At 45.8% G+C, this 19,408-nt stretch overlaps 1 protein-coding gene across 3 annotated transcripts in view; it reads left to right on the forward strand.

The window, feature by feature from the left end:
- Window positions 1-19,381, forward strand: part of dnajc6 (DnaJ (Hsp40) homolog, subfamily C, member 6) — a 36,197-nt gene extending 16,816 nt beyond the window's left edge. For 2 of the 3 annotated variants that reach the window (XM_047336716.1, XM_035647768.2), the window contains 16 exons: window positions 474-523; window positions 1,060-1,208; window positions 2,546-2,668; window positions 4,332-4,465; window positions 5,340-5,534; window positions 5,664-5,781; window positions 6,437-6,516; window positions 6,614-6,807; window positions 9,064-9,438; window positions 10,066-10,209; window positions 11,105-11,206; window positions 11,324-11,461; window positions 11,550-11,885; window positions 12,579-12,727; window positions 13,147-13,323; window positions 16,658-19,381. In XM_047336716.1, the coding sequence (XP_047192672.1) occupies window positions 474-523; window positions 1,060-1,208; window positions 2,546-2,668; window positions 4,332-4,465; window positions 5,340-5,534; window positions 5,664-5,781; window positions 6,437-6,516; window positions 6,614-6,807; window positions 9,064-9,438; window positions 10,066-10,209; window positions 11,105-11,206; window positions 11,324-11,461; window positions 11,550-11,885; window positions 12,579-12,727; window positions 13,147-13,323; window positions 16,658-16,759 (2,566 nt within the window). In that variant the 3' untranslated portion in view covers window positions 16,760-19,381. The remainder of the gene's footprint in view (window positions 1-473; window positions 524-1,059; window positions 1,209-2,545; window positions 2,669-4,331; window positions 4,466-5,339; window positions 5,535-5,663; window positions 5,782-6,436; window positions 6,517-6,613; window positions 6,808-9,063; window positions 9,439-10,065; window positions 10,210-11,104; window positions 11,207-11,323; window positions 11,462-11,549; window positions 11,886-12,578; window positions 12,728-13,146; window positions 13,324-16,657) is intronic. The other variant, XM_047336715.1, reaches the window with a different exon arrangement.
- Window positions 19,382-19,408: the final 27 nt, after the last annotated feature.

Below are 19,408 nucleotides of genomic sequence, written 5' to 3' on the forward strand. Positions count from 1 at the left end.
TGTGTGTGTGTGTGTGTGTGTGTGTGTGTGCACTGCAGCTGCTGTCAGACTTGTAAAAAAAAAAAAAAAAGGGTCCATATGGAAGAGTTACGTCTGGAAATGAAAGGCAGTGCCGCTCAACCAAAGAATTCGCATATGGTATTTCCTCTGATCCCGGGCGGGTTCAGCCTCCGGTGTGATGAGCCTGAAACTGAGGACGGACCCACAGTCACACATGTGGAAGCTTCTGCTCTGAAGCCTGCTGAGTCTCATTTCTTGGATAAACCTGATGCACAGAGACAGTGTAGTCTGAAACTACAGATTGACACCATAATCTCCTCAGGAAATTGTTTTCTCATAGACTATGTTATTTGTAAATATGATTTCTTGTAATCTTTCCTATTACTGTTATTATTTTGTGCTTTAAGAACTGTATGAAAAAAAAGCTGTGAAAATGAATCTTTAAATATTTCTTTCTTTTTCTTTTTTTCCAGGTACACTAAAGGGGAGCTGGACATTGCCTACATCACATCACGCATCATAGGTGAACACATTTGTTTGTTGCCGATGCTGATGTGTGCATGTGTGTGCTGTGTGTAGACGCAAAAATGTCTCAAAAAATAAAAAAGACATCCCCTAATTTTTTTACAATGTGCAAAAACACACCGACCATTTATTTTACACGTGGAAATATTCAATTATAGTGATTTGTATCTCTGTAATGATATAGTGGGAGGAGAAGTCGGATAATTCTAAGACGGCAACAAAATAAAACACAAACAGACAAGACGCCTGCATCCCCAGATTCCCCTCCGCTCTCTCTCGTTCTCAAATTCACTCCAGAGTGACGAGCAGCAGTGTGTCCTTCAGAGGACAGAGTCTCACCTGAGGGCTTCTATCCCATCATGCTTTGTGGGCAGCCACTGATAATCATGCTTGAATGTTGACCTACCATATGTGTGACCAACCGCCTTTCAATTCGCCTTTTTGCAGACCCGCCGTCAACGTCCGTATAAAACTCTTTGAATTATCTCATCCGGCACCTGAAATATAGACTTATTTGCTTTTTTTACATTCCAGTAATGACATATCCAGCAGAGTCGGTACAGATTGGGTATCAGAACCACGTGGAGGACATCCGCTCCTTCCTCGACAGTCGCCATGCCGACCACTACACTGTTTTCAACCTGTCACAGCGCAACTACCGTGGCGCCAAATTCTCCAACAGGGTGAGTGTGACGCAGCCTCACGAGGCCGCAGATTAAAGCCATTACAGATTTAGCGGTTCGTACGTAGTTGTTAGTGGTTGCTGGACACATTTTTTCATGCCCTGGATTATTACAACACTAAAATGAGATATGAGGATTTATTTACAATTCGCTTGCTGGGCACTGTCGTAACATGTGCACGTAAACTATGGAAGCGCCCCAAAGTGAAAGCCTCTAATTAGATTTACCCAATCAGGCTTGTCGCTCCTCTGTCATGCTCTGCATGCAACAAATAATTAGTAGAGCAAAGAAAAAGACAGCGAAAAAGTGTTCAGCATCTGAGCTTATCAAGTTGTTATTGATTCCAGTTATTTTTTTTTACTTAGTTTTAATTCCTGGTTTGGTCGACCAGGAATATCAGTTTTATTAATGTTTGCGTCTGAGGTCTATCATCAGAATCCCTCAACTATACTTATAGCTTTCTATCATCATAAAAAATGACGAAGGCGTTTAAATCCTCTGCTGTCGAATATTTAAAGTGAGTGCAGTGTGAGCTGTAAAGATGTTTGGGGGATTGTGGGGTGATTTTTGGTGCAATAGACAAATCAGTGAGTGTATTTTCACATGAATAAATGCCTTCGTTGGTAGTTTTTACTTTATTAAAAGATGTGGCACACCGGCTGTTACATACGCAGTTTAATCATTAAATTCGCAGGAGAAAATGTTCGGAAAAAAAAAATCTAATTTATTGGTCAACAACCCAAGTGTGCACCATAAAAATCATTAAGGTGCCAAAATGTAACTGTTCCATTCACTCCACCTTGTTCCGTCTTTATGGTTATGACATGGCGGCGTCACCCCAGCATGAGGCCCTAGTGTCAGAGAGATTTAGATTGGAGTTAATACACATGTAGAGGTCTGTATACTGCAGAAATAAAGACTTCCAACCCTTCGGCAGAAACATCCCAAGAAGCCGAGGAGTCAAGCTGTGGGGTTAACGTGGCTAAGATGGCCCCCCGTCTGCTCGTGGAAGTCACTATCTAACTCTAGCAGATGACTCATCGCGGCAGCTGGTGTGTTGTGTCGCTCCACTGCTGCAGTGCTGTTGCTAACCTCCACTTCTCCTCCCTCCTCTCCTCCTGATCTCTTTTGAAATCCTCTTCCTGCTTTTAACAACTCTTCCTTTGCTCGCTCACCTTTGTTCTACTCCCTCCACTCCCCACCCCTCCATCTCTCTGCCTTTCTTTTTCTATTCTTCAAATCATTTGCTCTCTTTTTTGCCCTTTATTTCTGTTTCTCTCCCCCACCATCACCATCACCACCACTTACTTTTTTTCCCTGCCCCAACTCCTCTCCAGGTGTCAGAGTGTAACTGGCCGTCCCGCCAGTCTCCCGGCCTCCACAACCTGTTTGCTGTGTGTAAGAACATGCACAACTGGCTCAAACAGAATCCCAAGAATGTGTGTGTCATCACCTGCTCGGTAAGAGCAACGATCAAATTGCCTTTTGTCACATTCATCCACATCCTCAATTGAATTTGCACTGGAATTCCAAAACTGTTTTTAAGTTTGTCGGCTGTGTGTTTTTCTTTTGGGTTTACCATCCAGTGAAGGTTTCGTGGCATTGCTTTCCCTCAAGTGCAGCTGTTTTAATTCTCTGTGACCTATTTTCCAGTCTCTGCAGAGTGGTGGAAATATGCCAAACTGAAAGGTTCTCCCAGTGTCCCTCTCACCACACATTTCAGTGCACAGTAATTCACTTCAAATACATTTTTATCGCCATCGCAGGTTATTTCTCAGCTTGGCTGTTCTAAAGATACTCTAAACTCAAGAGGGGGAGAGATGTTATAGAAAACAAGGTGATTGGGGTGAGATATGCGCTCGACCCCGCCTCTCGACCAAAGTCAGCCGGGATTGGCTGTGTTTTTGTTTGTTTTTGGTCCTATTGTATATATGAATAAAAACAAAATTTACAAGCGAACCTCCACACTTTATGTCAGATGACGGCAACAGTACCCAAATCCCCACTACATATTTCCTCTCTACCTAGATACTGGAGTATTGATCCATGTAGTTTCCAAATAGCGGAGCGTAGAGCCTAAAAGAGAGAGGTTTCTGTTAAATTCCACACAGTCCCGTCAGTGTGTCCGCCTCTCTTGTTGCTTCGCAGTTTCATTTTTGGTGTTGAAAAGAGCCTTGACTGTCCCTGAGAAAGTAGAAGAGAGGAGCATTGTTGTCCTGACTGTTGGGCCGTGAAGGCTGAAATCCTTTGAAATTGTGGATTTGAACTCTGTCATTATAATTGGAATGGATAGAAAGAACACAGATGTATTCCTGAATCTCATATTTAAGCTTCTGTGATTGGTGGGAGAGGGTTGAAAGAGTTGGAAAAAAATAAAATAATCTTCCTGCCCAAAACACAAGTGTGTTGCGTGACACAGATCGATTTTTGGAAGTTCGGCAACATTTCCTTACCAACCGACGGCACTTGAGCATTGATACGTCAGGAAAATATGCAACACAGCTAAATTCCCCCCTGGACACTTTGCAACGTTTTTCACTGCGAGCACATTCAGCGAAGGCTCCTGTCTGTTCTCATTCAGAGACAGCGATACTGTACGCTGGCGTGCGGTGGAGCATGTTATGGCCAAGTCACTGTGGTCCGGGGTTGAGGCTTGGCAAATGGCTCCATCTTGCGTAATCTGCAACAGACAGTCGCCTCTCCGAAACACTGTGTTTCACAACAATGTTTTTGTCTCTCGGTGACCTGAAATGAACTATAGAGTAAACCTAGGAAAGGGAAGGCAGTCAGAGAGCTAATACTACTTTCACTTCTATTTGGTATTTCAACAGACATGTCCGTGAACTTGTCTAATTTATAGACTTATTTGAGCAGTCTTGGTCACTTTAACAGTTTGTCTGTCGGAGTGTGGATCAGCATTCATAAAGTTTGCGTCAGTGTGTTCAGAGGCTTGGTCTAAACATGTTCACTCTTGATACGGCCAAGATGTAAATTGCCTTGGTGCAGGATTTGACACGCGTGACAGACGAGGCCAAATCGAAGCAGCTGTAAAAATCCATTCATCAGATGTCTGAGGGTCTCCTTTGTGATCTTTATGTTTTTTTATTTTTTGGTATTTTTTAGGATGGCCATGCTCTTTCAGGTGTCCTGGTCAGTGCCATGTTCTGCTTCTGCCACCTCTTCAACAACCCAGTTCCTGCCATGCAGCTGCTCAGCGCCAAGAGACCGGGTTCAGGCCTCTGGCCTTCACACCACAGGTTTGCGGCCTCCGACGCGTGAGAGAGAATGAGGGAGAAGCGAGGGGAAGTGAAAGAAGGAAAAGGGATGGAAAGGGCAATTTTAGCTGCGTTAGGCTGCCCGACATTGAAATGGAGCTTGTGGACGCCTCGCCTCGGAAAAACGACCTTCTTCTTTTTTTCGTTTCTGTAAAATCGCGTCAGACAAAAAGTGAGGTTGAAATACCTTTCACGCGAGAACCATCGTCAAAATTGGTGGTTCCCTTTAATGAAATGATTCATGAAGGATATTGTACCTTGTGTATTGACAATAGGTTGAACGGATATTTTTGTTCCACCTCTAAACAGCTCTTCTTCTCTTCATTGAGACCGAATATTGTGCTCGTCTCCAAGAAAAAAGACATTGATTTGATGAGGTTAGGGACACATTCACACCCCCAGTGGGTTCCGGCATTGGCCACGTTTGTTCTCCCATCTATACCCATTTAGAAATCAATGCATTTTTAAAACACTCAGGCATAAAAGCATAATATCAGACCAGGTGATTCATTGCTAGTCAAAACAGCGTAGCCGACAGTCGTCAGTTTCTTCCGCCCGAGCAAGAATCTTAGCCCCTTAAGGATGGAAAAGTGTTTACCGCCTTTCAGCCAGTAGCTGTAGAATGTATATGTTAATGAAAGTGTTTTATTATGAGTCAGAGACTCAGAGTTTATGGTAACTGCAGCCATAAAGTCCTTAGATTGATTTGTCTGTTTCACATTTGTAACACTGCTCTGTGCTTGTGTCCGCTGGCGTCCGAGTCTAATGAGCTCCCACTGTTTGCATATCGTGGGTCAGTTTGCGAGAGGCAAAAACACTGACCGCTGATTTTTGACTTTCCCCGGCCCCTGTGCAGGTACATCGGTTACGTGTGCAGCATGGTGTCAGAGAAGCCCAGTCTGCCGCACTCCAAGCCCCTGGCGATCAAGGCCCTCACCATGAGTCCGGTCCCCTGCTTCAACAAACAGCGCAGCGGCTGTCGGCCCTTCTGCGACGTCCTCATCGGAGAGACAAAGATCTTCACCACTGCGCAGGAGTACGAGCGGATGAGGTAGTGACTCGGTGTAATGCCTTGGATGATATATATATATATATATATGTACTGTAGCTTGTTCTCCCCTTTTGTTCCCCAAAAATCCTCAATTTCCCTCCGTCCTGCTATCTCTGTACGCCCCCCTAGAGAGCACAGGATCCAAGAAGGGAAGGTGGTGTTCCCCCTGGGCGTAAGTGTGCAAGGAGACGTCGTGGTTTCCATCTACCACATGAGGTCAACCATTGGAGGTCGTCTGCAGGCCAAGGTACACTTTAAGAACTGCACGGTGCCGAATCCCTCAGATTCCTTCCTTCAGAGCCTGTGCAATGGTAAAGTGGACATCTCAATCTCACAGTCCCCGGCAGGATCACATTGACTGAACCGTCAGTCGTCCATCGGTCTCGAGAAGAGGCTGCAACTTATTTCGGCATTTTCTGCATTTTCATTCCAAACACAAGCCACAGACACGTCGGGGAGAAAAAAAACGATGAATGTGAGACAAGCAGTCGATATCGATTTAAAGCTCTGTTTGTTTTTTTTACAACTCGGAACTAGATGTTCCCTTAAACATTTTAATTATTTAAAAAAAACATACACATGCAACTACAGCTACAGTAGGTCAGTGATTAAACTCAGTGGCTTATGGATATAAAATGTGCCCCTATGTTTCAATTGCAGATTTAGCATATGATTACATCCTGTCTTACCGTCAACATATTTGATACTTAAGAAATTCGGCTGAGAAGTAAAATGTTATCACAACGGACAGGAATGAGGCGGAAAAAAAACGGTGCAGTCTCCAAATACCGTTGTTTAAACGTCACTCTGGTGACTACAGATTCCGCTCAACAAGTACAGTTACAGATACGATATAGTAGAATCGAATGCGGTCGAAACTTGACCTGTCCTCCTCCTGTTAGGTGTCCAACACCCAGATCTTCCAGATCCAGTTCCACACTGGCTTCATCGCTCCCGGAACCAACGTGTTGAAGTTCAACAAGTACGAACATTTGCCCTCAACAACAGTTCCAGTCAGTTTTTCCACCGCTCGCTACCTCTCACTTGTCTTTTACCAAACACCTTATCTCTCCGCTCAGGCCAGAGCTCGACGCATGTGACTCTCCTGAGAAGTATCCCCAGCTGTTCCACGTGATACTGGACGTGGAGGTCGAGGGCGTGGACAAGCAGAAAGACCTGACGCCGCCGTGGGAGCAGTTCCCCTGCAAAGACCTCAGCCCCAGCGTGCTGTTCTCCTGCCACCAGGAACATCAGGACGCCCTGGCCATTGCTGGTACCGTGGGGGCGGGGGGTCACTGGGGCACCAACGTGGGCGCTTTTGTGTATTATTCCTTTTTCATTGGGTGTTTCTTTCATCAGCCTTTTCTGAGAGCTTAATCACAACTCCAGAAAACTTCTCATGGGAGCTGTAGTCTGCTTTGAGACACGCACTGAAGTCCGGACATGTCCCTGACATTTCTGGAGGGGCTGTAAGAACGCACATGTCCGCCAAATGTTGCTCTGGACATTTCCTAGTTGCCGGTTTCGGGGCCTTTCTGTGTGGAGTTTGCATGTTTAGGCAGATTAGGTTAATTGGACTCTAAATTGCCCTTAGGTGAGGATGTGAGTTTGAATGGTAGTTCGTCTCTGTATGTTGCCCCGCGATACGTTGGCGACCTGCCCAGGGTGAACCCCGCCTCTCACCCACTGTCCCCTGGGATTGGCTCCAGCCCGCGACCTTTAATGGATAAAGCTTTATAGAAAATTTATGGATTCAGAGCTGACTGCTAGCCTATGACTGTATTTCTGAGTTGTGTTACAGTAGCTGCAGTTGTGTGTATTTCACTTCCTATCACACAAAAACACCGTTGATGCTATGATCAAAGGATCAAAAGGCACACACACACACACACACACACACACACACACAGACACACACACACACACACACACACAGACACACACACACACACTCCTGTGATCTGTGATCTCAACACATACAACAGGATGTGAATCCTCTCAGAATCCCATCTATTTGAATTATCGCAGAGGTGAGACACACAAAACAAAGTTATATGGACTTTGCATTTGGCACGCTAGACACATCTTTAAAAAGAACTCAGAAGTACACACAGAGACACTAAGAATCAATTATTAATTACTCTATGACGTGTGAAAACATGGATTAAGGCACATAGCATGTGCACGGCACAAAAGTACAAATGATTAGTAAGACATTATAAAGACATCTTAGTGATTGAATTTTTTTTACATGTAATTTATTAGAATACAATATTTTGTGCAGTTTGCTACACAAACAAGGATATTGCCTGTACATGTTTGATGCTATCACAATTTTCTGTAACCGATTATGATGGCTCTTTCGCCTGAATTTATGGTAATCATAATAACCCTAACTTAACTCTAAACCCTCGTCCACACCCCAAGCTAACTCCACCGTAACCTACATTTTTGAACCTTTTGCATGAATGGCAGACATCCACAAGTAAATTGTAAAACAGTAAAAAAATCAAATTAGTTCTCACAAGGCCAGAGAAATAAGTGGACAGTTTCATGCGGATACACACACACACACACACGCACATATTAACATGTAGATCTTCAAACAAAACTAATTTCGTTTTCATTTTTGTTCCTACAAGATGAGATGGAGGGCTTGGATCTGGAGGGTAAGACAGTAGAGGAGGCAACACGTCAGTTAGAGAAAGACAGTGAGATTAATTAACCAGGGCTTGGTTCAATTCAATCATACAATCAAAGTTTTTTTTATCATAATATTGATCCTCTCCTCTTGTCTTTGATCGAATTGAAATCAAGCCCACACTTGTTCTGTGGTGATGTGTCATGTTGGTAGAAAAATGTTACGCTCAAACGCCTCTGGTGTGAATATTAGTCCACTTGAGATCTGAATAAATTACTGCAATAGTGCAAGTGACACACGTGTGCAGCACAACGGCACACACAGGCATTTCTTTTCTCTCTCTACATATCTAGAGAAAAAATATTTGTGGATGAGCCATGATATCAAAAGAAAAAACTGTGCAGCCACAAGTATCACAAATTAAAAAGGTTCTACCAACGTGAAACATCGCTCTGGAATAATTAGAGCTAAAGTAAACTTACTGTTCATCCTGTTCTTTGAAAGCGCAATGCATATTTTATAAATTGGATTCCTGTAAATAAAGAGCATATGTGTTTTGTTGTGACAATTTCTCCCCCACTTAGCTAAAAGCAGCGTCCGGCCCATTGGCAGAGTGCGAAGTGTGCAGCACTCAGTATTAGGAGAAGACCTGGTGCTTGTAGCAGTGATGACCTAAATAGTTGCCCGTTAACTCCTACAGCACTTCCCTCTTATCCCCTTTTTTCTCTTAAACCTGCTCTGTATTTCTGTCTGCTGCCTCCCACCATGTAATCCCCTGTGTCTGCTCTGATGTGTCTTTCATTCCACTGTGTACACCTCCTCCTCACGCCCCTTTCTCTCTGCTTCCCTACCTGCCTCCTTCTTGTTTTCCGTCTCATCGTCCTGCAGAGCCGAGCCGGCCCCACGGAGGCCCAGACGGCCGGGGCCACGGCGAAGAAAGCGAGCCCTCGGACGACGAGATGCTCTCCCTCTCCAGCCAGCGGAGCAATGCCGGCGCGGCCCCCCAGAGACCCGACCCTCTGGTCCAAACTCCTGCGGCACCTGCGCCCGCTGAAGAAGTTGATCTTCTGGGCCTGGATGGGGAGGCGGTCAACCGCCCGTGCTCCTCGTCTCAGCCCCCGTCCACTGCGGCCGCAGCCACTGACCTGCTAGGGGATTTATTTGGGGCCGCACCTCAGCCGTCCAGTGGGCCGTCATCCGCACAGTCCACACCACACAAAGTAGTCCCCAACACCGCCTCGCCATGTCACTCTCCTGCACCAGGTGAGATCCCAGGTTTGATTTATCAACAGAATTCAATGGGATATGGCTAAAAGTACGCTTTGGATCGTCTGACACGAAAACATTTAGGGTTTCAGCACATTGTTAAAGACTGATAAAGTCAATTGAGCATCAAAGTTCATTCTTGACCTTAGACATGATAATCTGACAAAAGCTACCAGCATTTTTCCTGGTGCTTTCAACCTCATCGCGTGGTTTTCATCAGATGACAATAGGCGGTTGTACGTCCTCCACATCAGCTTAAGTGGAACATCAGTTTCGATTATTTGGTCCAACTAATTGTCAATATTAATGAATAATATAAATTTGAAAAAAAAAATGAATCTATAGTGTAAATAAATAAAGTATGGAACATATTCGTTTCACCTAAATCCAAAGAATGGGCCACAGGCCAGAAAAACAAATCTCTTGCAACAGGCAAAATAATGATCCTTAACGGAAATAAGAAAGAGTATGATTAATCAAAACATCTTTTAATAATTAATTTAATAGATAATTTGACAGCATAATAAATATGGTCATTTTTTTATTTTGGCGTGTGGACGAGTAACAAAAATCTCTTTTACTTAATAAGACAATAACAGGAGTGGGTGTTTTGTTTGGCTTCAGCATTCGATCCCTTCGGGACCGGTCCCATGCCGAAGCCTCAGGACGTGATGGGCTCATTCCTCGGACAAGGTAACGTGGGGCAGCCAGACCCCTTCCTGCATGCTGCTCGCTCTCCGTCACCCACCCTGCAGCCCACGAGCCTGGGTAAGGCATGGTCCCGCTGCTCTGCTGCACACACACACACCGTCTCACAGCGCTGTGGACGTTATTAAGACATGTCAGGAGTCTGCCCCACATCGTGGTAAGGCACGGTGTACGGTATCTTCAAGCCTCAACACTGAAACGTGCATCGTGAACGATGGCGCCCAAACCTGACTTTCTTTCTTCTGTTCGATTGCTCTGTGATTTTCTTTCTTTTACCCTTTTTTTTTTTAAAGCTTTGCTCTACTTACTGCTTACTCTGCAAGAGATAGCCTTTTTTTATGCTGCTGTATGTTTCACAACGTATGAGTTTGCATGAAGTAGCCTATAACGAGTAACTGACCTGATGCTGACTTGAGCATTTCTCCATCCTCTAACTGCATTAATAAACCTGGACTCGCCCACAGCCCTATTTTTTAACTTCAAGTAGGGAAGAACAACTCTCCTACTAGAGATTAAGACGTCCGTTTAGATTAAGCCCCTTCACATATAGTGAGCAGGATGGTGACAACATTATGGGTATGCATTTTAATCAGCTAAATGACATAAATTTAATTCATACTGTTGGTTAAAACTATCCTGAACTTTAATTATGGACCTGAAAACATGTCTGGACCAGATCGGAGGTCCAGTTGAAGGGTTTGATACTTTTGGAGCTTGCAGACCTTCATTTCAACAATTACAAGTACACGACCTGCTCTGTATTACATGAGGCGATATCAACAGTAAATATACTTCCAATATCTAATGGTTGGATCCATTTAGACATCCAACGGGCCCCTAGCAACGCCTCTCGTGAGACTCAAACCTGTTATTATTTTCTCCGGCTGTGCGGGATAGAGTAGCTCATTCACCGTGCACTCTGTGTGTGTGACAAAACCTGCATGTGCCCGAATAGGCCGGAGTTCCCCTGTTCCTCCCTCGACCCCAACTGTCAACATTCAGCAGCAAAATGCCAAGGGAGGATGGGACTGGAACAGACCGGCAACCACAGGCACAGGTAACTGTACCGAAGCATTTAATCTTATTGTGGCTTATTCTTCGCATCAGTAAGGAGGTTTTTATTGGTACAAATCGTCCAGTTACAAATGGTAATCCGTTTGTTTTTTTCACCCAGGCCCAGGCTTCGTTATGGGCAGCCGGTCAGCCACTACCAGCCCCACAGGCTCAGTCCACAGCACCCCCACCCACCAACCCAAGCCAAACACCCTGGACCCGTTCGCTGACCTAGGCAACCTGGGGGGAAGCCTCGGAGGTCAGTCGCTTGAAATTTTTCCCCCTTTGTCACTTTTGTCACCAATCTCGTCATCATGCCCCATAATCCCTGTGTCCTTTATCTTCAGGGGGCACCGGCTTCTCCAGCAAACCCACCACACCTACGGGAACTACCCCGTCTTTCCCCCCCATGGGCTCCCCGTCACGGCCTCCTCCGTCCCCACAGCATGCAGGAGGGTGGCAGTCTCACGCGGGGGCCAGCTTCCCCTCCTGGCAGCCAGGTGCCGGAGGCGGTGCGGGATGGCAAGCCCAAGGACCGGGGCCCGCCCCGCAGCCAAAGCCCAGCCCCAGCCACACCCCCATGCCTCACACGTCGCCCCAGAACCGACCCAACTACAACGTCAGCTTCTCTGCGATGGGAGGGGGCTCGCCCAGCGCAGGGGCCAAAGCACAGGCCGCCATGGGTAAGCAGAAGTTTCGCCGATTGCCTCGCAGAAGTGCCATATTGGGAGAAAAAAATTGCAATATTTCTCTAAATAGATGACATTTGTTCATGTTGAGTATGAGTGATCTTGCAAAAAAATTGGGCATTTCACCTTCAGCAGGTAATACAGCAACATGATGAATTTACTCAGTGTCCATGGGCTGGATTAATTGAAATGTTTGTTCAGTCTCCTAGAACACTTTCTAGATGAAGGTGAATTCTTTATTACCGTTTATTTTGATGTAGATCCAGGGGCGGATGCAGCAGAGGATTTTATTGTCAGTATTAATATCGAGCTGCAGCAACGGGGAGCCACCTGTGTCGGCGGAACTTTGCCCCGATCAGTTTAAGGCTTCACTGACACATAGGACGTGACTTACATTTTTATTCTGGGAAGTTCAGATGCTTCCGATTGTTCCTATCCAAAGAGGATGCAAAGTATTCAATCTCTTTTTGGTATAGTTATTTATTTATTTACACATGACCGCCTGTAGATTTATTTTTCCGCTGTGGAAAAAAACAGTTTAGCATTAGTTTGTCATTGTAAAATAAGTAACGCCCCTGTATTTCTACCCCGTTATTTTACTCCTCCCCTGCAGCCATCGCCAGAAGTCCTTCCCGAACACATTTGATGTTTTCTCTTTCTCTGTGTGTTTGTATTTCTCTGTGCCAGGCTCCAAGCCCAAGGCCTCAGCTGCCAACTTCGACGACCTGCTGTCCGGTCAAGGTTTTGCAGGGTCCAAAGAGAAGAAAGGGCCCAGGACGATTGCAGAGATGAGGAAGGAGGAGATGGCCAAAGAGATGGACCCAGAAAAAATTAAGGCAAAGGGGGCTTCTGAGTATCATCTTCATGCACATTGAATATTGAATAGTTAATTTCCAAGTATCACCGAGAAACAGCCCTATGAATCTATCGTCAGTACATCTGGGGAGAATTACTGTTCGACATTAATCCACTGGGCTGTTACACAGCGTAGTACAATAGAGGCAATTTCGGCGATTCACAAAATTAGGATAGTGTACTCAAAAACCTTTGGCTGTTAAAGGCCTGTCTGTTTAATTCAGAATTAATTAGGCGACCGATGTAGGTCTTCCATGACCAAACTGTGCTTCCTCTAATTACTCCCCTGAAAAAGACCATTTCCCCAGAGCCAAGAATGACATGAAAGCATTTTTTTCTTGTGATTGTCATCACCAGCTAATGGCTTCCCCCTTCTCCCCGTCTCCTGTGTGTGACCCAGATTCTGGACTGGATCGAGGGGAAGGAGCGCAACATCCGCGCCCTGCTGTCCACCATGCACACCGTGCTGTGGGAGGGAGAGACGCGCTGGAAGCCCGTGGGCATGGCCGACCTGGTTACTCCCGAGCAGGTGAAGAAGGTCTACCGCAAGGCAGTCCTGGTCGTCCACCCAGACAAGGTGAGAGAGACAGCGACTGAAACCCTTACGGAGAGAGTCTCTTAATCTGTATGCTGACAGATAAACTTACAAAAGTGAAAGTACAACCCAAAGTTGTCACAGCTCATCAGCTCAAACAGTGAATCACGGAAGCAATATCCCCCCCAAAGGGTTGTCAGACCAGGATGTGCAAACTGCACAGTGAAGAAGGGGTGAGATCGAATTATGCAGCAACAAATGTAAGTTTCTAAAATTGAATATTAGACTTTCATCATCATGTGGACATAAACACAACTCTGTTGCTCTGTGTCTGCACGATGTGTTAATGCTGATGTTTTCACTGTGTAACCCGTACGAGGCGATAATAGGTCAACGATATGTTTACAGCTTGTTTTTGCTGCCACCAAGTGGCCAAATTCAGTAACTGGAGGTTTAGGTAATTCTCTTCAACATTAGTGAAGCAACAAGGAAAGATCCAGTTAAAAAAAAAAGAAACATTCTCAAGTTTGAATTATTTAAATTTTTACAGCCAACGTACGTCATCGGGACTAGAAGAGTGTAGTTTGCTGAATTTGATTGACAGGTGGCCCGGCAGAGGACAGATTCAACAGAAATACACAAAGCACCAAAACTAATCCGGCGTAAGCAGAAAAACGTCTGTTCACGTCGGACCAATTTGTTCATAGACATAAACAGAAAATATGTTTTCAGGGCCTTAAACTATCACAATGAAGCACACACAGGAGGAAGGAATAACTAGAAAATATATATGTTTTCTTCCCTGTAGCAAATTTAACAGACAGAAACGTTTTTGGGCGAAGTCAAAAGGATCGTGCTGGATGATTATTCGTCACCTCGCCGCTAATTAATATTGAACAGGAACTTTTTCACACATGAAGTAAACAATGAGAACAATATCATGAAAACAGCCAAAATAACCAAGACCTCGACAATGCGATGACCCGCCAGTCCAAAAGTAGAGCTCAACCAGTCCGCTACAGAGCTGCTGTCCTGGTGAACAGACTTGGCGGTGTCATGAAGGTGGCTGACTATATCCACGACCGTAGCGTTGTAGTCGGGGACGAAGGTACAACATTCTGAGCCAATGACGGCACAAGTTCCTCCCCGAGCCGCCAGGAGGAAATCCAGCGCTGCTCTGTTCTGCAGCGCCAGAAGTCGGACAGAGGCGAGTTCGCTCGAAATGAGCATGAGCGCCCTCCCAGTTATGTTGGCTATCACCTCTATTGCGTGAGACAGGTCGGCGATTTGATCCAGCGCAGACATGACTCCGTAAAACGGGAGGAGGGGGCCGAGCGCGTTCTTGAAAGGCGACTGGTGATGCGTTCCGAAGATGTCGGACGCTCCGCGCCGCGCTCGCTTAAGAGGAGGTTTCCCGGGCAGAGAGTGCGCCACCCTCATAGCCGGCACGACGTACGCCAAGCCACAGCGTCCTCCGTAGTCCACAGGGAGATGAGGATATGCGAGTTTTCCGCACACCCAGTACATCCCCACGGGGGAGGAGATGGAGCAGCTGGCGGTGCGGCGGGCCAACGCGCTGAGGCGAGCCTGGCCTGCCGCTTCCAAACACTGCTCGGGCGGAGAGTTTAACGACGGAAATTCGACCTCGGCCTGCTCCCCGTCCCACTTGAAAGTGTGAACGCAGTCCGATTCGCCGACGGGTGTGCCGCCGTCATTCTCCAGGCACCAGGGGAACGGCTGAGGGATGACGGCTACGGGAACGGGCCTCGGGGCCGTCACACATCTGAAGCAGTTTGCGCGCGCCCCGGGACAACTCAGCGGCCTCATCCTGGAGATGCTCGGGCAATGGGGGTGAGAGTAGGACTGAGACGCGTGGACGTGCATCAGGTGGCAGGTGTCACAGTCGGAGGCGGGCAGGGCCATCAGGGGTAAACCTTCGCCGGCTGTGTACGGCATTAGTCCACAGACATAACAGCTGGAATTTGGGTGTATGTGGCGGGCTACTTGCCACGCCATAGTCAGAAAAATGTTGATGTCGTCTACTCTGGCCTCCCGGGCCCTCGGGGCCCGTGGCGCCCCCCGCGCGGTCTCCGCCAGGATCAGCAGTTGTAGGACGAGGAGCATTCTCGCAGCGCAAGTGACGCCCCAAACGCCACAAAGTCTTTGCGGTTGGAGCGTTTTTTGGTGGCAGCGATTACTTCACGTAGATCGAGTCGTCAACCGGGCTCGAGCTGAACACCAGTGGCGTCATCCGGAGTCCGGAAGGCAGTTTTTTGTACCTGCGAGCGGCGAACAGAACGACAGACAGCAAAGTGAGTCTCCTCACTGCGACAGAACAGAAAGCTTAATAATAATAACAATAATAATAATAATACCAACAGCTGTAGTAAATAGACCGTACCTGTGTTTTCAGGGTAGTCCGTTTGCTTCTGCTCTCAGAGGGGAATTTCAGGGTTATGGTCTTCAACAGTTGCGAGATGGTGAAAGAGGAAACTTCAACAGCATTCATGCGAGGAGTAAAATACAATGCTTCCCACTCCTCTATTCGTCCTCTCCTTTATCAGGACAAAGGCGGAGGCGAGGCCCAATCAAAAAGGGGTCAGGAGACCAATTGACAGGATCAGTATCCACTGATCAATCGTCGCAATGCGGCAGGACAGGGGCAGACTTAGCGGCAGCTTTATTTCAGAAATGATCCTGTTGCATAATCCGACGGGGGACATATGAGTTTAGCCATTTACGACAACAAAAGTCGGAGTAAATGCGAATAAGGACGCATTAAACCGTGTCCGATGAGATGGGCACGTGTCCACGTAATGGACCTGAACCAGTCATCTGTTAACAGCTGGGTTTCCATGAATCATAGCAGAAATATTGACAGTACGGCGTCGTCAGTCAAATTTCTAATGTTTTTAGATCAGATCAGAAAGCAAAACAAAATACGTCTTTTGATACTGAGTCTTGTTTATAACGTTAATATTACAGTTACAAATAAGACTCAGTATCTTTGTTACTTAGCAAAGTTTTAAAGTTTTAATTGAAGTGATAAGTTTGTGTTTTGTTTGCTGTTAAGTAAATGTTTGCAGTGTTATGTTACTTAATATTATTATTACTACAGTTTGTCACTTGTGTGTAATGTTTTGATGCTGTGCATGTGTTTGCCACTTGAACCACGTATGGCTGGAGTTTCCAGCTCCTGAATTTTTTTAAGGGCATGTCTCAGCTTTTAATATTTCTGGACGCGGTCCAACCTGTCGTCTCAGCGGGTCTGATTTAAATCCAGGTGTTTGCCAGAAGCAAAACACCTAGTTAGTATCACTCAAGTGCAACACGTTTTAATGGGGATTTCATTTCATTTCTCTCTCCTCCCTCGCAGGCAACAGGACAACCGTATGAACAATACGCCAAGATGATTTTCATGGAACTGAATGACGCCTGGTCAGAATTCGACAGCCAAGGACAAAAAACCCTCTACTGAGTGAATATTGACAAGGGAATGAATGAGGGGAGGTTATTTCCCCTGCAGATTCATCTCACCCCCCCCCCCCCCCAAAAATAAAAATAAGTCACCATCACTGGTCAACATACTACAGCTCCATCCTACAACATCCGCCTTTATACCTGTGCTTCGACCCGCACCTCTGAAACACGGAACGGCCAGTTGATCTGCAAAAGAGGCTACGGAACTCCAGCGCTCAGACCAACGGTGCAACTGGACAAATGACCCCCGTTACCTCTTATGCACCCACCCACTGTACTGTATGTATGTGTGGTTCCTTCCGTGTTGAGTGTCCTTACTAGACCCCCAACCAAACCGCCAATCGAGAGCAGAGTCACCGGGACGACTGGAGAAACAGAGGCGCGTCTGATTCGGAGGAGACGGGCCCCAAGAGACGAAGGACACGGGAGATAAGAGAAAAACACATCAGGCAGCCAAAGTGAAGGGAGCATTTCGCGGAGAGACAGACTGCTCCAGCTAGTGATACAGAGCGACCACATAGTCTGTAAGTAACAACAGCAGGCGTTTCCCCCGTAAGACGTCTTGTGTGAAAGTTGGATCTGTGATCAGTTCTGTTGAATCGACTCCAGCTCTTGGTGCAGTTGAAAGAAAAACAGAGTAGCAGCGTCTCATTACTGTACTTTTTTGGCTTTAATCGAACTAAAGCCAAATGGGTTTTTCATCCAAATGATGGTGCGAATATAGGTACGAAATAACTAATTTATGAAGCATTGCGGCTGTAAAGAAGGGAAACGGAGGCTGAAAACAGCTGTGGCTGGCTTTTGACAGTGACTCTTCCGTCCCCCCATGAGCCATACTGCACATGTAAGGATAGTTCATAATAATAAATAGGTGTTGTTGTTTTTTTTTCCAACAATAAGAGCACACGATTCCTGCTTTAACATTCATGACAATAAAACTGTTCGTAGAGTAGGAGAGCCGCTTATCAACGCTGCGTCTGATGTGATCAAGCCGTGTGTGTTTCCGCATGTGCAGGGAAGTGGGGATTATATATTTTGGGATTAGCACATGTACAGGTCCATACATGAAGCACCTGGAGGCCTCATGCATACGCACTCATACGGTATCAATACAGTCGTTTTGCGAGGGAGCTCTCTGAAAGCACAAACTGACTGAAGGAAGCCATTGTTATTTTTTTATTAGCTAATTTCTTGTTGTCGTCGTCGTGAACTACAAATGTCATCGGGTAAAGAGTGTGGACGAAAAGAAGAGATCAGTTCAGTTAACCCGTGCTGTAAACCGATTGACTGAATGAGAGACTGCAATACCTTTGTTTCCCCGCTCACGTGAGGTGTCTGTCGCCTCCCACAAACTTGATTTTTACAGACGTAGGTTCATTCCGTCATTAGATTCACATGTTCATCGCGTTGAGTCGCTTGGGAATTAATCTGCTTGACCGCATCTCCCTTCATGTTTCAGTTTTATCAAAGAATCTCTCACCGGCAGGGATTACGAAGCTGTCCCCTTTCTTTTTCACGACTTGATTTATTCTGTTTACATTTGAGAGAGATATTTCTGTCACAGCGCTGACATTTGGTAACACAGATATCGTTTCATATCAACCGTGGAGGAACAAGTGTTGCCGTTTGCAATAGTTTAAACCCCTGACTCAAATCTACATGATTCCACCTAACTGAATTATCTTATCATGAGCGCCGGGGCCACTCTGACATTTCTTTTAGGGGTTTGTGGTTTTCACAGGCATCTAATATGAACATATTCACCCTCAACTCTGTGTTACTGCTACTGGAAAGTCCAGTAAATCTGTTTCATTCTGATATTTGACCCTCGTTATGAGTTCTAAACTGTTTTTTTAAAATCCATCCATTTGAACGCATTTAAATGATGAAACTTTTGAAGTGCTTTAGGGCAAATTTTCCTTTCTGCTGTGACGATTCAAATGAAGCACGAGATGCTTTTCTGTTTCTTTGTCATTCTCGATATCCATCGTAATGTCGTTTTCTCTTCACCGGAGTTCGTTCTTTCCCTTGTGGGTTGTCTGAATATCGAACCGTTGCATCAAGAGTCTGCCCAGCAGCTACAAGGCGCCGTTACTTCAACTGGTTTTGGACCCGGAATGGATTAAATAACGGGAGGAAAAACTGTGTCTCGACAGAAATGGACACTGGGTCCCAGAATGAAAACACTGAACTCTGCATCTTGGGGCTCCTGCTCTCGTTGGTGACTTACCAGACACAGGAAGTGTGTGTGTACGTGTGTGTGTGTGTGTGTGTGTTTACTTACACTGAGGACCTTCATGTGAAATAATCCTCATACGCTCCCCTCGCTGACTGACTTCTCCACCTGAAATCTTACGGCTATGTAAAAAAAAAAAAAGAGGCTAATCTCTGTATTGTAGTCAATGAATGTGTGTTGTTTGAAACTGTGCTATGTATGAAAGTGATCAGATTTGGATACAGACAACTGTAGGTCATGTGTTTGCCTGTCTGCTGTTCCAAGTATTGCTTAATTGTGTAAAAAGAATAATAATAATAATAATCTGTTCATGTGTTCTGTTTACGGTCACAGGATGTACATAATGATCAAGTGCAGTGCACAGGAATAAATAGTAAACAGAAAGACGCAGGGGGCGAGCGGCCGTCCATC

This window comes from Scophthalmus maximus, chromosome 13 (genome assembly GCF_022379125.1).
Source record: "Scophthalmus maximus strain ysfricsl-2021 chromosome 13, ASM2237912v1, whole genome shotgun sequence".
Taxonomy (NCBI): Eukaryota; Metazoa; Chordata; class Actinopteri; order Pleuronectiformes; family Scophthalmidae; genus Scophthalmus; species Scophthalmus maximus.